Source organism: Dermacentor variabilis, chromosome 1 (assembly GCF_050947875.1).
Source record: "Dermacentor variabilis isolate Ectoservices chromosome 1, ASM5094787v1, whole genome shotgun sequence".
NCBI lineage: Eukaryota > Metazoa > Arthropoda > Arachnida > Ixodida > Ixodidae > Dermacentor > Dermacentor variabilis.
In genome coordinates, this window is record NC_134568.1 from 47,231,597 (window position 1) to 47,253,541 (window position 21,945).

A 21,945-nucleotide genomic window follows, 5' to 3' on the forward strand; every position below is an offset into this window, starting at 1 on the left:
CCCTTTTGTGAGAACATTAAATTACCGAGTGAAAAAAAAATCATACTTCTTGTACACCAGAAACCATTAGGTAGTATGTGAATTAGCACTAATTGTTAGTATCTTTGTCCCATCATTTTAGGTCATGTGCACTACTGTGTACATCAGGGATCAAACAAATAAACTAGCCTCCCTGTTCGTATCAGGCTGGATGCCTTTTTAACATAACATTTTAGGATAGTTCTATTTAAGTCTATATAAACAAGGTTGAGACACTGACATTAAGGATTTCTATGTTGCCAGGGTAGAGACAGCAAACAATACTCATGCATGGGTAGTAGTAAACATTTGATAACCCTGAATAGGTTTGCAGCTGGCAACATAGGGTAATGAATAACGATCTGGGTTGTTTGTAATGACCAGTAGTTTAGGCCACATCAGGATGTCTACTGTAGGTATATTGAACTTTGTTTTCTTCTCTGCTCTGGACCATGCTTATCTGATCTTACATACAGGTGCTCAGATCCAATGACACAAGTGGAAGGTGACAAGCAAAGCCTGTAGAAGGAAAAGGTCGCTACAACTAAACGGTGCTATCGAGTCAAGAAGTACACATGCTATGTTTGCATGAAGTTCAGAAAGTTATTTATTGATTGATTTTGAAGTTGAATTTTTTTTTCTACTATCAGTAGCCACTCTGTAATTAATGCCTGAGGAGCACTGAATGAATTATAAGAACTTCATTTGTAAAAGTCCACTTTGACAAAGATCAGAGATGACATGACATTTGGACATTCATCTTGTAACAGCTCAATATTCAATTGTTTTGAAGAACCTCCTTGATAAAGTGTGGCAAACATTTCACCAAGGGAGATGCAAGATTGTACAGAGTATTCAGTGATCAAAGCAAAATATACTTTCTAAAAAATGATACGTTTATACAAATGCCTAGGCTGTGAATGAGGGTAGAAAATACAAAAATTTGTTCGCAGAATGAATTTTTTGCACTGTGTGACGAATGATTTTACAATCAGCTGCACGCGCTGACATATGAAAATCATGGCTAAAGGTGGGCACAACAGCTTCAGAAAGGTTGGTGTTGAAACTTCAAACAGAGGATGGTGACACACACTTTTCTAGTAATGGTGAGATCAACAAAAGCCTCCAACACCATGGTAAATGTGTGTTCTCATATGGGTGCAATCATCTTGTGAAGTAATTAAACAAATCATACGAAAAGCAGAAAGAAGAAAGAGAAAAATACATTGCCCGAATAAATCCTGGAAACAAGAAAATACTTCCCATGTTCTTTTGCAGCTATTTTCTCACAACTACTCTGCGGTATCATAAGAAGAAAGGGGGTTAACCAGGGACACAATTTTTATTAGTCATATCATAACAAGCCGACAAACACTGACACCAAGGACAACATAGGGGAAATTACTTGTGCTTAACAAATGAAATAAAGAAACGATAAATTAATGGAAATTAAAGTGGATGAAAAAACAACTTGCCGCAGGTGGGAACCAAACCCACAACCTTTGCATTTCGCGTGCGATGCTCTACCAATTGAGCTACCGCGGCGCCATTTTCCCATCCACTTTCTTGGGTATTTATGTGCCCCAGTAGAACCCTGGGAGTGTTAGCCAGCACCACCCCCTCACAGACCTTGGCGGTGGACGTGGAACATCCTTTTTGGGTGAAGGCAACTGGTCAATAAACCCACACATGCTACCTGAAGGCAATAATGTTGCCGGATTCGAGACCCTCGTTATGTAATAAACGAGAAGAAAGGGGGTTAACCGAGGGGCACGATTTTTATTAGTCATATCATAAGAAGCCAACAAACACTTACACCAAGGACAACATAGGGAAAATTACTTGTGCTTAATAAATGAAATACAGAAATGATAAATTAACGGAAATTAAAGTGGACGAAAAAACAACTCCAGTAACATTGATGCCTTCAGGTAGCATGTGTGGGTTTATTGACCAGTTGCCTTCACCCAAAAAAGATCACGTTCTCGTGACGCCTGCAGCAAAAAGGACGTTCCACATCCGCCGCCAATGTCTGCGAGAGGCGGCTTTTTGGCTAACACTCCCAGGGTTTTACTAGGACACATAAATACCCAAGAAAGTGGATGGGGAAATGGTGCCGCGGTAGCTCAATTGGTAGAACCTCGCACGCGAAATGCGAAGGTTGTGGGTTCAGTTCCCAGCTGCTGCAAGTTGTTTTTTCATCCACTTTAATTTCCATTAATTTATTGTTTCTTTATTTTATTTATTAAGCACAAGTAATTTCCCCTATGTTGTCCTTGGTGTAAGTGTTTGTTGGCTTCTCATGATATGACTAATAAAAATCGCGCCCCTCGGTTAACCCCCTTTCTTCTCGTTTATTACATAACGAGGGTCTCGAATCCAGCAACATTGATGCCTTCAGGTAGCATGTGTGGGTTTATTGACCAGTTGCCTTCGCCCAAAAAAGATCACGTTCTCGTGACGCCTACGGCAAAAACGACGTTCCACGTCCGCCGCAAAGGTCTTTGAGTGGTGGCGCTGGCTAACACTCCCAGGGTTCTACTAGGACACATAAATACCCAAGAAAGTAGATGGGAAAACGGCGCCGCGGTAGCTCTATTGGTAGAGCATCGCACGCGAAATGCGAAGGTTGTGGGTTCGGTTCCCACCTGCAGCAAATTGTTTTTTCATCCAGTTTAATTTCTATTTATTTTTCGTTTCTTTACTTCATTTATTAAGCACAAGTAATTTCCCCTATGTTGTCCTTGGTGTCAGTGTTTGTTGGCTTCTTATGATATGACTGTGGTATCATGTTTTTTAAAGGTGCCATGATATGGTCATTCAGCTATTCTCAGTTTATTATTGTAATTGAAAGAAAAGGGGTCGATATAGTTACACACACAATAAACTGGGCTCTCGACAAACATTTTAACTTGAAATTTGAAATTGCTGCCTCCAAGCACCTCCCCCCTGACATAGCAACCGCTATTTTGGCATGGATTGTGTGACGTCAAGAAGTCCGGGGCCACAATTCCGTCATGTGCTCCAAAACAGTCCAAAACCACATCAGACATCTTGCTCCGTATGCTCTGGGACCCAGTGGTAGAGCAAGGGCATCGCCATTGAATTGTGGTCACAATTCTTCCACTCGTGCAACAAAAGCACAAACCAGAAAACATCTGTAGAAACTATCTTGGGCTGACCACCCAGGAAAACATGCATAAATGAAGCAATGTATGGCGACCAGGATATATTTCCAGCTCCTGCATTCACTTTTGATGCCTGCACTGCACAAAGTCATGGCCTCTGAGATAGATTTTCGTTAGGCTGAGGGAGCCATTGCTGGGAGGTGCGATTTAAGAGGAAGCTTTAGCTCGGGGGCTCCTATCTAAATACATGTAAAAGGAGAATTCGTTTTTCTCAGCAACCACCGCACCAAATTTGACGAGGTTTGTTGCATTTACAAGAAAAACTCAAAATCTAGTGACTGTTGGTTTCGAATTTTTTAGTTAGATCGTGAATTTTTTATTAAAAATTGGCAAAAATCGAAAAATTTCAAAAAACGAAACTATCAAGTTTACAACTCTGTAACTCAGCAATGAAACATGATATCACAATTCTGTGAATTGCATCTAATAGTACATCTAAAGCGGACAAAATTGGTATGTTACACATGAATATAAAAAAATTTAATCATAGGGACATACAACGTTTGCAAAACCGTTGTAACCAACGTAACAAATTCACGTAAGATGTAAAATGACATACTGAATTTGTCCGCTTTCAATGATCTAATGGATGCCGTTTACAGAACCGCGATATCAGTTCTTGATGCAGAGCTATGACTTTGTAAACTTCGTGCTTCTATTTTTTTCAAACGGTCAAATATTTGAAAATCGTGTTAAGAAAATTTAAGCCCTAAATCGAAATTCCGCTTCCAACAGTCACTAGAATTTAACTTTCTCTTTCAAATGCAACAAATTTCATCAAAATCGGTGCAGGGGTTATCTCAGAAAAACGTTTTTGCGTTTTACATGTATTTGAATAGGCCGCGTCGGAGTTGGGCCCGAGCTAAAGCTTCCTCTTAAGCTAGCGTTGCTAGACTGCAGTGTGGCTAAACTGCATTATGGCTCAACTGCAATATAAAAAAAGATTCAAATACAAGTTGTCTACTACAGCGAACGTGCCCAAATTTTGTCAGCTTGCTGTGGGACATGTACAGTTCAACATGCAATGCCATATTCAAACTCAAAAACTTTGTGTCATGGCTCCTTCAAGTTTTCAAAATGCCTCAATGCAATGAGCCTGAGTGTCCTTAAAAAGATACAACAATTGGATGCTAAAAAGGGAACAGATGGCAGTTTATCTAAGTTCTAATACGACTGTAACCAACTAATTTAGCTGTTAATTAAATAATGTGACAAGACCAAACGTTCTTACCTTGTGCCCAGCAAAATTGATGACTTTGTTCGTGGAGAAGGGAAAAGAAGTGTTTGAAAGATCTGTGTCAGTGAGTGATTGCAAGATTTCACGGCTGAAAGACATGCAAAAGAAGAAAAGAAAATGCACATACACATCAACTGCATGTAAAATTCTTTCTGTAAGAAACAATATATCAGTGAAATGGGACAATCAATGAACATAAGGTTAAACAGACATCGTGCGGACACAGCTAAAAAGCTTCCCAAAGCTGTTGCCAAGCATTTCAACCAACCAGGTTATAACTATGATGAACTTAAACTCTACATCTTACAGTCAAATTTCAGTTCTGTGCAAGGCAGAAAATACAGAGAATCATACCTCATATATTAGTTCAAGACATTGCAACCAATAGGCATAAACGTTTCAAAGGGACCTTTAGAATCTATTCACTATGGCAAATTTCAAGCTATAGGCAACAGCACTTAGTTATTTTTCACTAGGTTGCTTAGTGTTTTTTTTTTCTCTTCTTTTCTCCCTTTCTTTTGTTCTTTTATTTATATATTTATTCTATTTTATTATTTTTTCCACAGGCACCATTTTCTGGCGCTTTTTTTTACTCTCTCTCGCACAGAGACAATAGTTCACTGACCTATATGCAGATAACCCCCCCCCCCTCCCTATCTCCCTCCCTGTCGTCCAGGCCCCGTCCATGAAGAAAGGAACCTACATTAACACATCAACCAGCTGATACATGGTGCCATTTCACATTCCTCCACCAACGTTGAATAGCACACCTTTCTTTCGATTCTATGCCCTTGCTGCTAACACACCCTCAATCATTGCCTTGCCCACCTGCCCTACCCCCTTTCCCCTTTAGAAGAACCCTACGTACGTATACTGTGCCAATGAAAGCATATGTCGCCTTGAAAAAGACAAGTCCACTTGTTGAAAGGTTTGCTCCCGCTTTTACCATGTTCTTGTTTAGCTCTTCATATAATGCAGTCACATCATTTTGGTGAGGACTTAACGTTTGTGATTTTTGTAAACGGGCCTGGAGTTTCAAAAATGTGGATCAAACAAATAATTCACGGGGCTCAATGTTTCAGCAGTGCACCTGCATGGCCGTCTCAGGACATTTAGTGATAATTATTCTGAAATTTCAGCACAATAACAAATCTTAAAAAACAAGCTTGCAAAACGAAATTACTTACATTAATACAGAGACAATTAATAGAGGTAGACAAGTATCAACTTATTCGAATGCATATCAAATACAAATAGTAAGTATCAAATATTCAGTAGTCAAAGGCTGGCACATGTATCTATAGTGGGAACATTTATTACAACATAACTAAGTACAACACTTGTACTCACAGTGAAAAAAAAAAAGACAGTTAATTGTCACATACAATTAGGATCAGTTGTAAACACAAGGACACTAATTGTTATTATAAAGGAACTGCACGAATAGCCTCTCAATATCTTTAGAGCTTAGTTGCAAACAAGCTTTCCTTGAATGAAATATTGCTGTATGACTTTCCAGAACACTTACAAAGAAGACGCTAATAAATGCTTGTTGAAAAAAAGTCAGAAGTACAGTGAAAAGGAAAGAAAAAGCTGCTGAAGGACTTGTGTGCTCTGTGCAAAAGGGCCTTTTGCAAGAAAAACATCACTGACTGTAGCACGCAAGATAATACTGCAACATGGCGTAAGTGTAAAAAACACCAAAGAGTGTTTACAAGCAAAAATTCACAGATTATCATACAGGCTTCCGCCGTGGAATTGAAAACGAAGCTTGCTTTATCCGTTTGTTTTTTGTATTGCTTCGAAAACTTTTCTCATTGTTTCACTTCGGATAATTTGCGATACATTGTTTAGCAGACAGAACAGCAACCTGATTTCACCATTCGGTCGTTGCAAAATATTTTACTTGTTTCAATAGCCAAAAATAAATAGTCAATTTTTTAATACGAATGTGAATATCTTGTGTGGACTATTCAATTCATATTTGAAGCTTCGAATATTCGTCTACCCCTAATAAATAAACATGCTATGAAGAGCAAGGAAACCTTATCCATCAACATGTGTGAGCTTTAATATCGTTTAATTAATTTATAAGGTGACTACTAAACAAAAATAACATATAATGCAGCAGGTATACAGGGTGCCTTGTAAAACTTGTGCACAGCTGCGTTCTTCATATACAAAAACATATTGTATATGTTGTTCACATTAGCGATATTCTGCAAGCAGGTGCATTTCTACAGTAAAACATCATTAAACTGTATCCTCTTAAACAGTAGTTTCGTTTTAAATGTAGTAAAGTCAAATCCCCGACTCAGCAGCTACTGAACATAATGCATTTTGTATCCGCATAAACCATACCAGCTTATTTGCGTATGTGTCAGTCAACATGTAGTGTTTCCATTTTTCGTCGCGCAATCACGGCGGTGCATTGTCCTCACCAGGCAGCCCGTCAGAACAACAAGCCTCAGAGATCACAACAACGGCCTCCAAGCGCCCTGTGCATTTGCGCATGAAGCCACATCAACATCATTTGGGTGTCAAGAACTTGCGTGATACTGAAGCTTGGATAAAAAACACCAGGTGCTCAGCTTAAAAGGAAAATTGGACATTGTTCAATGCTATCGATCACGGCACAAAGAAGTCGGTGCTGCCACGCAACAGGGATCTACCGTTGACTACGGTGTGTGGCATTTTGAATGCAAACAGGTTGCTTGGCAAGGCTGCTGTGACCGCAAAAATATGTTGGCTACGAGGTTTGACTTTTTGCCATCGTTGCATCTGTAGCCGAAGTGTCACCTAACGACAGTGATGAGGACACGGAAAGCGACAGCACAGGCGATTCAGGCCCGACAGTGGCAGAGAAGCTGCATGAATGAGAAAGCCTCATGAACGAAATCGTGACGAGAACAGCACCCCGCAATGACAAAGGCATCCAGCAACTTCTGCACAGCTACCGCAGCCGTGCATTGAGAATATGCAATGCCAACGAGGAATCTGCCATGCGAGTGTTTGCCAAGAGGGGCTGACTGAAAAGCTGGCTCGCAGCTTCAGTAAGTTTGAGGCTGCTGTCCTCGCTGCTAGGCCGCCGCGGCATCAAACGAAAATAACAGACCTTTGTCGCACAAAGTGAATAAATACTGCATGTTTTTGCCCTCTCACTGCTCTCTCTCTGAGTTCCATTTTTGAGAGGTAAGTGAACGATCTCACGCTATTTCGATTAAGCAGTACTACCGTTTAGTACATACTTTTTCCGAGCTCTGGCCAACTATGGTTTAATGAGGTTTCGCTGTATTTGTAATAATACGTTAATGAGCATACTTATACAAGTAAAAGCCAAATTTTTTTCCCAAAACCACCAGCCTGAGAAAACATCTCACTTTATTTTCAGAAGCATGCTCGGACTATAATGCGACATTATTTTCCCTCCAAATCTCGCATTTCAATATGCAACATGCCCAACCACTAAACAACCAAGTTACGCAGAAAAGCCACATTCTTCAGTTTCATACCTAGCAGGCAATGCTGCCAAAGCTAAGCAAGAAGGGCGGTCATAGATGTCTCGCTCTGTGCATTCCACAGTGAAATTTTATTTCACTAGCAACGCTTTCTACAGAATAACTACTTCATATATTACAGCTACAACTAGTGGATTTAAGGGCTTCATCAAATCATGTATTGTTTGTGGTGCTTGTATGCGACGCCCAATGTTTTGGTTGTGAGCACAAGCGGTGTGCTGTAGCCGCTGGACACAAGAAAATGCTGCTCCACTACATTGGTAGTAAATAGGTCCAGATCTACGGTGCCTTCCATGTAATAATTACATCATGTTTTGCAAGATTATGAGACTTACATCTGGCCTAACATGCACTTGATAGGGCAGCATATTAGCGTGGGATAACATACATATATGCGTGCATGGGCATGAAAGTGCACATGTGCACGCACACACACCATATAACAAGCAGGCAAGAAATTTCCATAAGTGAACCATATCACGCCATCACCCTATCCAACGTATGATAATCCGGGATAATGCCACGATACTATTTCAACTTTTTGTGCTTCTTCAGTGGTATGAGTGGCGCTTAGCCTGCATTATCACTGGGATCAGCCAGCCATGAATGGTCGATGAAAGGAAATAGAACTGTGCGAAAGGACTCCTTACATTATACTGGCCCTAATCCCTATACTCCATCTTTACATAGCGGGCAATGCTATAAAAGCTACAGAGACTTCTCTCATCGTTCGTATTCATGACTAAAAGATTGTGTGTCACAATTATGACAAAAAGACACAGTCAGGCATCAGGTCGTCATGCAATTCTATGTAAGATTGAGTCTCACACTTTTATGTCTCAAAACCTGATGCAATTAGTATTACATGGCAGGCGCCACAGATCTGAACCTATTTACCACCGAACAAGCCGAGATATATATTTATGTGGCCAGTATATATATATATATATATATATATATATATATATATAATGAACAAGCAGAAAGGACACCGAGGGGCTCAAATTTTATTCATCAAATCATGACTACAGTAGAACTTAGTTGATATGTCATGGAAAAAAACCACGAGAAAAACATGCCAGCCGGTAAAACATACAATCTGAAGTAACTAAAAAAATTTGACAGACTCGACTATCGTTGTGGCACGAGACGCATTTTGTTGTTTCCTTACTGTGTGGTGGTTTAAGATGGTGATGGGAAACCAGAACGAAATCGAGCTGGTGGGCAACACCGGATGCCGCCAAAGCGAAACATGATGCCCACATGGCGCCGCCTGCAGCAGGGAACGGCGGCGCGTTTGGATTATCGCTCACTAAAAGCATGCAGTATGCTGCCAATGGCACAGTGCATGACGCACTGTAAAACAGAGAGGTGAAGATGCTTATAGCAATAGGTTTGGCAGCAAGAGCTGTGGATGCAGGGTGAGACGATTGGGGTGGAGATTTGCTGGTACCGGAATAACAAACTGGCACGCCATCATTTTCACGTGAGACGGGCAGCTATATACCATTCTTCATCGTGCACACCTTGCACATTTTTCTTGTTCACACGGGATATAGCGGCCAGAAAACGTATACGATCACAGTCTGCAGCAGGGAACGGTGGCGCGTTTCGGTTACTGCCTATTAAAAGTGTGCACTAGGCTTCTGATGAAACCATGCGCTGTGACACACACAAGAGAAGATGTTTATCGCAATAGAATTGGCGGTGATAGCTGTCAATGCCGCATGCGACGACCCTGGAGAGTGCGCGACAGCATTTTCATGCAAGACAGGCAAGTATTGCAGTGAAGCTGCCTTGGCAGGCAGCTATATACTGTTCTCGATCGCATGCACCTCGCGCATTTTCTTGTTTATATCGGATTTAGCGGCTGGAAAACATATCATAGGATCGCAGCTTGGCAACATACTGAATGTTGGTGCCATAAAATCGTGTTTTCCGTTACTCTACTGGGTCATTTTTTGTGTTCTCAATTGCAAACGTTGGCATTGGGAAAACACATCAACGAGGCTCTACTCTGTTTGTCTCTCTCTGTCTCTCTGTCTCTCTCTCTCTCTCTATGCATGCGCATGTGTGTGTGAACGAGAAAAAGGAGTCCGAGGGGGCTTGCTATTTATTAGTCACATCATAAGAAACCAACAGACAATGACACCAAGTACAGGTCAGGAGAAATTATCCACAGTTCTTAATTGAATTTAAAAAGTCATAAATAAATGGAAATGAAAGTGGATGAAAAATCAACTGGCTAAAAATAGGATGCATATAGGTGGGATATATATATGAATGATATATCAGCTTTATATAGTCATGATTGTATATTCTGCATTATAAGAATTCGAGAAAACAGCTGTAAAACTTTGCTGACATTAACAAATACATTTATACATTAAGTTTTCAGAGAAAGCTGTGAGAGAGATGAACTCCCTTCCCCTATTGTCAGGAGTGGGTTTCAGGTTTGCATCTCTGTTTTGTTGTGATAGCAGTTATATGGACACTCCATGGGAATTTCTGCTGCCGGCATCGACGTCACAGTGATGTTCCACATAAAGCCCAAGTGTGATAAAACTGCAGCTGTGCACCTTATGCTGTAGGTGCGAGGGAAAACATGCAAGGGTAAGCTGAGAAGGATGTGTGGCTTTATCTTGTGTGCATAATGTGGGAAGCGGGGAGATGTGTGTGTGTGCTAGGAAGGGGATAGGGAGATTCTCTTCTACTCTGGCTGTGGCTGTGCGTGGCATGGCAGAGTGCAGCTGGGCATGCCCTATGTTATAGGTAATCTGCGGTGGGTGCACCTGATGGCTTTCTGTGTGCTGTGTTCTCACACGCTTAGTTCACATTGAAGCTAGAGGCAGCATGAAGGGCAATTCGCTGGCCACTGCTGCTGCTCTTCATCACACCGGCGCTCTGACAGAAAGTGTCCGAAATCATCGAGTGAGATGTGTTCAGGTTTCTCTCCACGCGTGTGACGCTATGCTTGTTAATTTAGTTAGTAGGCAAATGTTTACAGCGGTTTATAAGGCTAATAAAACTACTAACCTTGCTTTGTATAGCTGTGTAATAATTTGCAACTGCCCTCCCCCCCAATCAATGCTATGCCTTTTAACTGAAACTGCGACAGTTTTCTTTACATTACCCGCCGTGGTTGCTCAGTGGCTATGGTGTTAGGCTGCTGAGCACGAGGTCGCGGGATCGAATCCCGGCCACGGCGGCCGCATTTCGATGGGGGCGAAATGCGAAAACACCCGTGTACTTAGATTTAGGTGCACGTTAAAGAACCCCAGGTGGTCTAAATTTCCGGAGTCCTCCACTACGGCGTGCCTCATAATCAGAAAGTGGTTTTGGCACGTAAAACCCCATATATTATTATTATTTTCTTTACATTCTTGTACAAGTTGTGCCGTGACATCCGGCACATGAGAGGTGTAAAGTAGCAGAGATTTAACTGGAAGTTCCACAATTGTGCAAGGAGGTACAGTAGTTCTGAAGGAGAGATCACAAAATAAAAGACTGTTTCTGCTACGCTAACATATGGCTAGCTAGCACCTTCTTTCACAACTATTTTCAAGTAATGTTCCTCTTTCATTTTTACTGTTACTGCAGAGTTCCAATAAACAATAGGGAGGTTTAACAGCAAAGCAGTTTAGAAGGGAACAGAGGAAAAATATGAAGAAACTGCAAGGTCATAACAAAACAGAAAGAAAAAAAATAAGTGTAAAACACAAGCAAGATAAATGAGCTGGAGGGCAGGTACCTTCAACAAACCACATCAACACACAGTTGTGGTGATTCAGAAAGTCGACGAGGTGTGCGTTATGTCTAGCTATCAAGGATAAGTTAGCAGCAGTGTGTAGACGTCAAACATCAAGAGATAGGTGGGTGGAGAGGGGGGGCTCAGTGCCAATGGGGAAGGGTAGCAGGATAACGGGATTCTCCTGTTTTACTCTGGCCACAGCTGTGCATGGTACGGCTGAGCGCAGCCGCACACACCCTAACTTGGAGCTAACTAGGCATGAGAACACATCGTACGCAAAGCCGTCAGTAATTTAGGGTAACCAACCCTTGCCCCTGCCAATGAGTTTATGTGAACTGATAAAGAAATTTCTGTTACAGTAGAAAGTACCAGACACATTCTTATATAACAATACATTAATTATTTATAATAACACTGAAGTAAGGTAAAACCTAATACAGGTGCCAAACAGTGCACTTTTGATCAAGTGAGAATTTCGATCCGGATCGGACTCAGTCAGACCAATTTCAAAGAAGCAAAACTTTAAAGAATAAGTTGTGATTTTTACTAAAAGTACTGAGAGTAAAAAAATACAAAATACTACATGCACCTTGCTTCTCTTTTCCAACTTCTCTTAAATTAGAAAATGTGAAAAAGTAATATGCAAATTTCGTGGCATAAATATTAGTCATAGTCACCCAGAGTCATATTAGTCACACATGCTATACAAGTCTTGGCTTCGTAAATGTGAAAATTAGTATGTATGTGCCTACTGTGCAAGACTCTGGTTCTTTTATTTCTGCAACCCGCCGTGGTTGCTCAGTGGCTATGGTGTTGGGCTGCTGAGTACAAGGTCGCGGGATCAAATCCCGGCTACGGCGGCCGCATTTCGATGGGGGCAAAATGTGAAAACACCGGTGTACTTAGATTTAGGTGCACGTTAAAAAACCCCAGGTGGTCGAAATTTCCGGAGTCCTCCACTATGGCGTACCTCATAATCAGAAAGTGGTTTTGGCATGTAAAACCGCATAATTGAATTGAATTTTATTTCTGCATTCTTTAGGCTCTCAAAACAATGGTTGTCAGGTTGGGGAGCATGTCAATGACAATGGTTGTCAAGTTGGGGAAAGGCGGGCCACATAATCAGAAAGTGGTTTTGGCACGTAAAACCCCATAATTTAATTTTAAGTTGGGGAAGGCTCAAGACTTCTGTACAGTAATATACAGCCCTCATCCTGACTGTCTAGAGTGTGAGAGTGATTTACTTTCGAGACATTTGGCACCAACAACTAGAGCAAGCTGAGTATGTGCTGCCAGGCGGGCAGGGATTTGCTACTCACGGTCAAAGCCATGCCCCTTGCATTGGTCCCCTGTTCTGATAATCTTGCCCGATGACAGGATGCCCGAGCATGTTTTGTTGTTGTTGTTGTGTGATGAGCGGTTGTGTTGTAGTGCCAGGAAGTGCACTGATAAAGAATCATTCCTGCCACCTGGTGCCTATCCTGGCTCCCCGTGTCATTAGGCAGAATAATCAGAAAAGGAGAGCTGCGCAAAGCACATGAATATGACAACCAATGGCAAAGCTTTGTTCACCTGGAAGTGCATACTTGGGAATGACTATCTCATTCCAGCTTCTTCCGGCAGGTGGTACTAACGATTTTGGACATGCATCGCTTCTGCGCTCTGAACAGCCGTGACGGGGGCTGTACAGTGTTGCACACTATTGTGCAGTAATAAATAATGACATTTGCATAGGCAGTGTTCAGAAAGCAAGAGATCAGAATGCTAGTCAAGCTCGTATGGAAAGTCGGTCTGAAATCAACTGTGCGCTCTTGTGTGAGTGAAAACTCCACACAACAAGAAGGATTTCTTGTAAGTTGTACATATGCTGTTGAAATGCTAATGAGTAAAGGCAACCCACTGCAGGAAGCAATAAAATTGTAGTTTATATCAGTTTAACACAATAATAAGAACAACAAGCACTCCTAAGCATGCACTTAGATGAAGTGTAAAATTAGACAACATGGCAGAAGCTTCTGTCTCTTCACTGGTGCTGTCATTTCAAAATTACGTAGCCAAGTTGACCAAAGTTGAAATTTCGCATTGTTTTATTGCAGAAGTGCTAGGAGCCCTGGAGACCAGTTTTGTGAATACCTCCTGTCATAGTTCCTTTTTCTTTAAGGCTTCCCAATCTGCTAGAAATTGCCAAATCTTACCAAAAGTTAAAGTGCAGCCTTCATTCCATACAGTGTACGGCATTTCTTGCGGAATATTTCCCATGATGATGTTTAACAATCTTTAAAAAAGCTGTCAATCAAATTCATTCATTTTCTTGAGCCCGGTAAGGAAAGAGTTAATTCCTCTCAACAGAGCACTCAGCTTTGGTGGAGTGCTAGTAAACCAGCACAGATGTTCACCAAAAATACCTACTTGTTAAATGTACAACAGATAAAAACATTTGGACATCAGGGCCCACAATATGGTACCTAAAACTGTCCTGTATTGAACTGTGTTGCAAAGCGCAGTGTGCACAATATGGTAGGAAAGATGCAAACCTTTTTGGACCTTGTATGCTGAGCATCCCCATCGCTTCAGACTCATCCGCAATAGAAACATTGAACTTGTGATCTTGTACAACAGAGCAAATGTGAGCAAGGCAGTGGTTAGCACTCGCTCCAGCAGCTGCCACGTAAAATCCATCACCTTCAAATAAAAAAAAAATATACATAAAATTTTAAATTAACAGAGACAGTGTGCATGCTTTGAAATGTTAAGGAGGTGACAAATGCACAAAAACAACTTTTTCAAGGTGTATAAAGAGAATAAGCTGAATGATTTCGCTGTTTGAACGTACATGCAAAACAAACTTATTTCGATGATTCGATATTTGTCATAGCCACTAAAGTAAATATTATACATTTATGTTTCATCTCATATGAGAATGCAAAACCCACGATACGACACACAAAACACACCCTTGGCAGAAAGAGACCACCGACAACAAGGAGTGGATTCTACCAATGGGTGACCTGGAACAGGGGTATCCAAACTTTCTTGCCTTGGGAAACCCCACCTGCCTTCCCAGAGTTGAGCATCGGAAAATGGAACTGTAAAATGTGCAGTTTTCTGCCAGCTCAAACTTTACTCACAACATGCCCTTGATGGTGAACCTAGCCCTTGATATGAATCATTAGTAAGGCAAGCTAACTCGGATAACTGTCCTTGATGGCTCATGTTAGAAGCTGCAGTGGCAGCAGCATGCAAATTAACTCTTGCACTGACATGACAGCAGTGACTCAACCACAGTGACAATGATCTCACTTCATTTTACTGCGATAGCAATTATATGGACACTCAAGGGAAATTTACACCGTTGGCATCGCCATGGTGTTCCACATAAAGTACAAGTGCAATAAGGCCACCCAAGCACCATATCCTGTGGGTGTAAGAGAAAGCGTGTGAGGGTGAGCTGGGAAGGATGGTGGCTTGGTGCGTGCTGCCTTTTTGTGCCCAATGTTGGTGATCATGTGATCAAGTGCATGCAAGAGGAGTGAGCATGTGATAACGTCATCAAGCGTGCACTGGGGGGGGGGAGGGGGCAAGTGAGCACGCGCCTCTTCAAGTGTGGCTGTTGCACATGGTGTGGCTGAGCGTTTGTGTGGCCCACGCGCCCTATTCTGGAGTTAATCTGCAGTAGGTGCAAAAGCTAGGTCGCTGAGATGGCTGGTGGCTTCGTTTGTGCTGTCTTCCCATGTGCCTAGTGTTGGAGGTCACGTAATTTCAAGTTTCGGAAACTCATTGAAGCAAGAGGCAGTACAACGGGGAATTCATTCACCACTGCTACCGCTCTTCGTCATGCCAGCACATTAACAGCAAGTGTTCACAGTCAGTGAGTGAGACCTGTACATGTTTGCCTGTGTGTGCACCGCACCATGTGTTTGTTAATTTGATTAGTCAGCGAATGTTTGCTGCAATTTTACAGCCACTAAAACTACAAATCTTGCTTTGTGTAGTTGTCTAATACTTCACTATCGCTGTCAACACTTTGCCTTTTGGGCAAAACTGTGAATTTTTGATCAATTAATGAGTACACAGGTTCTGTCCCATTTCACTATAGTAGCCAAAGATAGCAGCATATGCCTCTAATTTTCAAGGTTCGTAATCCCAACTGGAACCATTACTTAGCAAGAAAGGTAGAATGCTCCAGGATATATTATTTTAAATGCCATTGTTTGACGTGCCATGTTCAGTTACTTCTCTACATAACCTAACAGATATACAAATGGCGAGAAAACAAGTCAATTTGTGAAGAGGCAAAAAAAACTCTGATAATGCTGCATATCTGCTACCTTTAGAGGGCACTATGAAGTTGCCAGTGTGTTGACTCAACCTGCACTCAGATGTGATCAGAGGAGCTGATGCTACCAACAAGAGTGCAACAGTCGCATGTCAGAGGAAGTGGGCAAAAAAAAAAAAAAATGCAAAGGTCTGTGGGACTGACAAGGTTTAACGTTCAAAAGCAGCACAGGGGCCATGAGAGTGGGAGGATCTGGATTATTTTCAACCACCTGATGCTCTTAAATGTGCATCCAAACCTAAGTACACAAGTATTTTTGTAGGCCAAGCTCATCAGAATGCAGCTGCCACAATTTCGAAATGAGTCTGCAGCCTCAGAATGTAGTGTAACATTCTAGCCACTGAGCCACCACAAGTAAAGAATACAGCTATTGGTAAAAGTGTGCCGATGAGCTGAGTACAGCTTTTTGAAAATATGTAAAAGGTTAAAGAGGCCAACGTTGAAGATCCAGTTTCACCTCCCTTTCTAGTTTCAGCAGAAGGCAACCATCACGTACCCTGTGTGCACTTAAGAATTTATCTTTCACACATTTATATGCTAATACTCAGCATGGCATAAGCAACACCTCAAAGACTCGACCAGCCATGCATACATTGCTGCACATTTTTAGTTCATTTATTGTTATTGTGCAATTATGAACATCACATAAAGGAAACCAACCAATAATGGCTTTCACTTTAAGCACCTCAATGCAACAGAAGTAATGAAAGATGACAATTGAATTGAACATAGGGAGAGGTTCCAAGCACATTTCAGGGTCTTAAAAAATTTGTGTAAATAAATATAGACACTAAAAATGATAGGAACGTGAATCGCACAAGACACATTGAAGGAGGTAGGTAGCTGAGAGAGAGGACTATTTCAATGTAGACATGTCCTCTCACATCAAAGTGGGTCTTGCCTTTTCTTTCTTGTGCTTTTTCAATGTCTAGGTATAGGTTACTACGAAAAGCATCATCAGTGTCCGTAAGAGACTATAAATGAGCCTCATGTGTTCATCATGTGCACCGAGACTGCCAGACTATGCAAGAAGCGGCATGCTGCATCCATCATGAGCTGCACCACTTTGGCAGCAAAAGGTTTTTGCTATGCAAAAAATTACCATGTAGGAAACAGAAAATAGCTTGCTTAGATTATGTTGCTACCACATGAGTGACGAAACATCAATTAAATGAACAATTTCTGGTTGGATGTTCACATATAATTCCCCCCCCCCCCTCGATGCAGAATAACTTTTCTCAATGGGACCAGGTTATTGCCAAACACAACGTTCTTAGACATACTTCACTTTCACAGCTATGCCAGGGAGGCAGCCGAAGTGGTTGTCATGTGAACTAGTGATGCTGCAATCACATCTTTCAGCACTTTAGCCGCTTCTAATTTCGCTTCTGCTTTCACTTCTGTATTCATTTCAGAGGTGCTGCTTCATCTGTCGCTACTGTCGTCATGGTGTTGTGTGATGTGTGCCAGTTTTTCTTGGTGAAAAGTTTTGCACAAAAGCATTTTGGCGTACCATAACAGGATGAAGTTTCCTATGCAGTTCTTCTTTGCCCATGTCTGCTTTAGTGGCCAGATTCATAGTGATGCTGGTGCTCACTATTTATCGCATAGCGCAATGACCACAGAGAGTTTCATATATGGAAACACATGCTTTTCCAAAAGGAAGAATGCCTCACAGATAAGTCCGAAGTGTGTAAACGTCGGGTTGGGCACAACGATCAATATTTTAAAAGATTATTCTTGAAAAGATATATTGATTCCTCGCGGAAAATATGGTAGCTGGTTCTAGGCGCTACTGGCTCTGTTCAACAAGCTAGCAACCATGACTTTGCCTTCTGCACTCTGAAAGCTTTAATTTACTGAAGGTGACGCCACAGAGGAGTGATATGTGGATCATTCTACATGAGGCAACTCACAGGTGAGCCTCTTTAGAGTTATGGAAACTGCTGTCCTTAAAGAGTATCGCACCTAAATTGCTGCATGAAATGCTACAACAAAATCTATAAAAGGCAATTTCGACCAATTTTGAACCTTTTTGCATAGCAGTTTGTTCGAGAGAAACAAGATGGTGCTTTCGGCGGCGTGCCACATGTGCCCTCAGCGACAGTGCACAAATACGAAGCCATTACCGCTTCAACCTTGATACTGTGCGATCAGCTGTCGGAAGTGCAACTGAGTTTTCACTCACGCATTGTGCTCCAATCATGCTGGATTGAATTACGTAGATTGAAGACGTGTGCAGTAGTTGGCTGCAAAATTAGTGACTGGCATATTATGGAATGGAATGAATCTGTGTGGACAATTTTGGGGACCACTGCTGCAGCTGTCTGTACGTGTTACCGGCACTTTGCGATGTACGGCTTTCCTTGGGGATACAAAAATTTCCTCATCCGCCAGCACTGTATCGCTATCCTTCATATAAAGTCCTCAGCCCAGGAACATTGGCAAGAATGAGGGTCGTTAAACAAAGACAAAGGGAGTCGCACCGCTTCCTGTCATAGTAACTTTCATGCACGGTATCTACACACATCTACCCCAACTGGCACGGAAGCTCATGCCCACTCTATCGCCAGCATGTTGATAAGCGAATGGGCACACACTTGAATATATGCACACCATATATACACAATAAATGACGGACTACACCGGCAGCACACGAGTGGTCAAAGCTGAATGTTTCATGACGGTTCACAAGAGTAAGCAAGTTACTAGCGATAATACATCTTTGCTACAAGGTATTACAATGTACAAAACAGCTATGTTTCAAGCCTTGCACACAGCAAGAACAAATCTATCGGAACAGAGCACATCCGTGAGCGATTAGGCATTAAATAATCAGATAGTGACTGCACCGAGGAAACTTAGGGCAAGTTCAATTCGCCTGCGCCACCTGAACCAGTTCACGAGGTGCTGCACCCTACCATTCGTTTCAGTGGTACAGCAATGGCGCCTGCTGAACCACGCCGTTCGTTTTAGAAGGTGCAGGTAAGGTGCAGGGCTGGTTCATGATTTTGCTGCACCCACTCCACAGTCAATGCTGACTTGGTGCAGGCGTACAGGTGCGAAGCAGCAGTGCAGCAGATGATGCAACACACGGGCACGAGCACCATTAAAACCCCACTTACGCACGTCTGACGTGTATACACAAGTGTGGTGTACACACCAGAAGCCGATCATACCTGCAGTTCAGGACCTCTCAAACTTACACACTCCATGCACATTAGTCTGAGAAAACATAATGCCTGCACCGCACCTTGGCATTTATTTCAAGTGTCTTGCTAGGCCTGCATCTCAGAAATCGAGCTGCAGAATTTCTGAACTTCTCGTGAACTGTAGTGAACTAGTTCACAGTGGTGCAGGCGAATCGAACAGACCCTTACTGAGCCAGAAAAGTGACAAGCCACTGCTTCAAAATATTTGCGAAATAAAGAATGAAGAACAAAACACATTAATCCTGATTCAATTCATGAGCAGAAAGTATGGCTAGCTTAGAATACATATTTAGCCCCCCTTTTAAATTAAGCACCATATACGCGGCTCGCGCTGTTTGGGCATAGCTTAATCAGATCTGAAAGCACTTTTGCGTGTTCTCTGAAGCTGTCACCAAAGCTTCGTGCCATCCACCCAGTCACCGTCTACAATATCTCCTGAAACAGAGGTTTGCTAAGTCGCACTAGCATCATACATACCCATTGTAACCACGGAGGCAATGGAGGCATTTGAGGCAAGCAATGGACGCGTCACCACGTGATCAAAAAATGGCAGCGCCCATGGGATCGCCATGAAAAGGGTCAATACTAACCTCAAAAGTGTAATTGAAATGATCTTTAGAGAAGCAGACATATTGAAAATTAGGCACGGGTGTGCACAACATCAAGCCAAAGTAAAACGGCAACATATAAGAACATATGTGCACCATAAACAGTGTAGTGCATCATCATCATCAGCAGCAGCAGCCTGGCTACGCCCACTGCAGGGCAAAGGCCTCTCCCATACTTCTCCAACTACCCCGGTCATGTGCTAATTGTGGCCATGTTGTCCCTGCAAACTTCTTAATCTCATCCACCCACCTAACTTTCTGCCGCCCCCTGCTACGCTTCCCTTCCCTTGGAATCCAGTCCATAACCCTTAATGACCATCGGTTACCTTCCCTCCTCATTACATGCCCTGCCCATGCCCCCCCATTTCTTTTTTTTGATTTCAACTAAGATGTCATGAACTCGCGTTTGTTCCCTCACCCAATCTGCTCTCTTCTTATCCCCTTAACGTTACACGCATCATTCTTCTTTCCACAGCTCAGTGTGTCGTCCTCAATTTAAGCAGAACCCTTTTCGTAAGCCTCCAGGTTTCTGCTCCGTACATTAGTACTGGTAAGACACATCTGTTATATACTTTTCTCTTGAGGGATAATATCAACCTGCTGTTCATGATCTGAGAATGCCTGCCAAACGCACCCCAGCCCACTCTTATTCTTCTGATTATTTCAGTCTCATGATCCGGATCCACGGTCACTATCTGCCCTAAGTAGGTGTATTCCCTTACCACTTCCAGTGCCTCACTACCTATCATAAACTGCTGTTCTCTTCCGAGCCAGTAAACATTACTTTAGTTTTCTGCAGATTAATTTTTAGACCCACCCTTCTGCTTTGCTTGTCCAGGTCAGTGAGCATGCATTGCAATTGGTCTCCTGGGTTACTAAGCAAGGCAATATCATCAGCGAATCGCAAGTTATTAAGGTATTCTTCATTAACTCTTATCCCCAATTCTTCCCAATCCAGGTCTCTGAATACCTCCTGTAAACACGCTGTGAATATCATTGGAGGGATTGTATCTCCCTGCCTGATGCCCTTCTTTATTGGGATTTTGTTGCTTTCTTTGTGGAGTGTGTAGTGCATAGTACTTACAAAAGTGTGTGAACATTTTCTCCATCTGCAGAGGCAACTTAATTAGTTCGAGCAAGCTTCGAAACTTAACCTCAAGTGAATACACCAGAAATGTGTATGGGCAGTATGCTGAAGAAAAATGCCTGCCGCTTCGAATGTGCGTGATTCTCGACCACAACAACCCTCTTCACAGAGATAAGCGGTTGTTTAAACGATCCTGAGATATTGGCCGTTATTGAATGTATACAGAATTGAAAATTTATTCGTCACACACTTGAGTGATTCTTGTTTCTGGCTGTTTATTCTCGAGCACCCCAGTTAGGCTACAGAAACCATCTGTAAGTGCCTGCATTTGGATGTGATGGTTTGTAAACCTTTACATGCGAAATCAAGTTTCCTATGGTCATGCACATGACTTAAAAAGAAGAAAAAATGACAAGACGATCATTTACAGAGCATGTGCACACGGCCCACAAGAAAAAAAATGCCAGATTACTTTGAAAAAGAAAAAAATTTTGCTGAAGTAAACAAAAGATATCATAATGTTCGTTACCAATATTATTCATCAAAAAGCAAATAAACCTTTAAACTATCAATGTTCAGTTTTCTAATTGGTTCTTGCCACTTCTTGCTGATCACATCGAACGCACATCTTTTTATATGTGTGCTTGACTGGAAAAAGGCATGCACAAATTAGGTTTATTAGATGTCAAACAGATGGCAGGCAGAGAAATTCATCGAGAACATTGAGTCTCTAGATATAGGTAGTTTTGTTTGTCACAGAAATTGTGAGAGGTGATCAGCTTACCAGCAGAGGAGCAACATTGGTGCAGCTTACAATCTCGAAGCTGCACGCAACACGTTTTAATACCGCTGTTTTTACACAGGTACTCGTCGTCTTTATTACACATATTAAGAATAAGCTGCCAGAGAAAAAAAAGGCACTGAATAGGGCAATGTGACACTTCTAATTTCGAAAAGTTGGTTGGAAAGCAGAATTATCGCGCATGGCCG

At 42.0% G+C, this 21,945-nt stretch overlaps 1 protein-coding gene across 2 annotated transcripts in view; it reads right to left on the reverse strand.

The window, feature by feature from the left end:
- Positions 1 to 21,945, reverse strand: part of Sardh (Sarcosine dehydrogenase) — a 187,903-nt gene that overhangs the window by 88,842 nt on the left and 77,116 nt on the right. For both annotated transcript variants that reach the window (XM_075687072.1, XM_075687073.1), the window contains exons 15-16: positions 14,247 to 14,394; positions 4,438 to 4,531 (exon numbers count right to left, since the gene is read on the reverse strand). In XM_075687072.1, the coding sequence (XP_075543187.1) occupies positions 4,438 to 4,531; positions 14,247 to 14,394 (242 nt within the window). The remainder of the gene's footprint in view (positions 1 to 4,437; positions 4,532 to 14,246; positions 14,395 to 21,945) is intronic.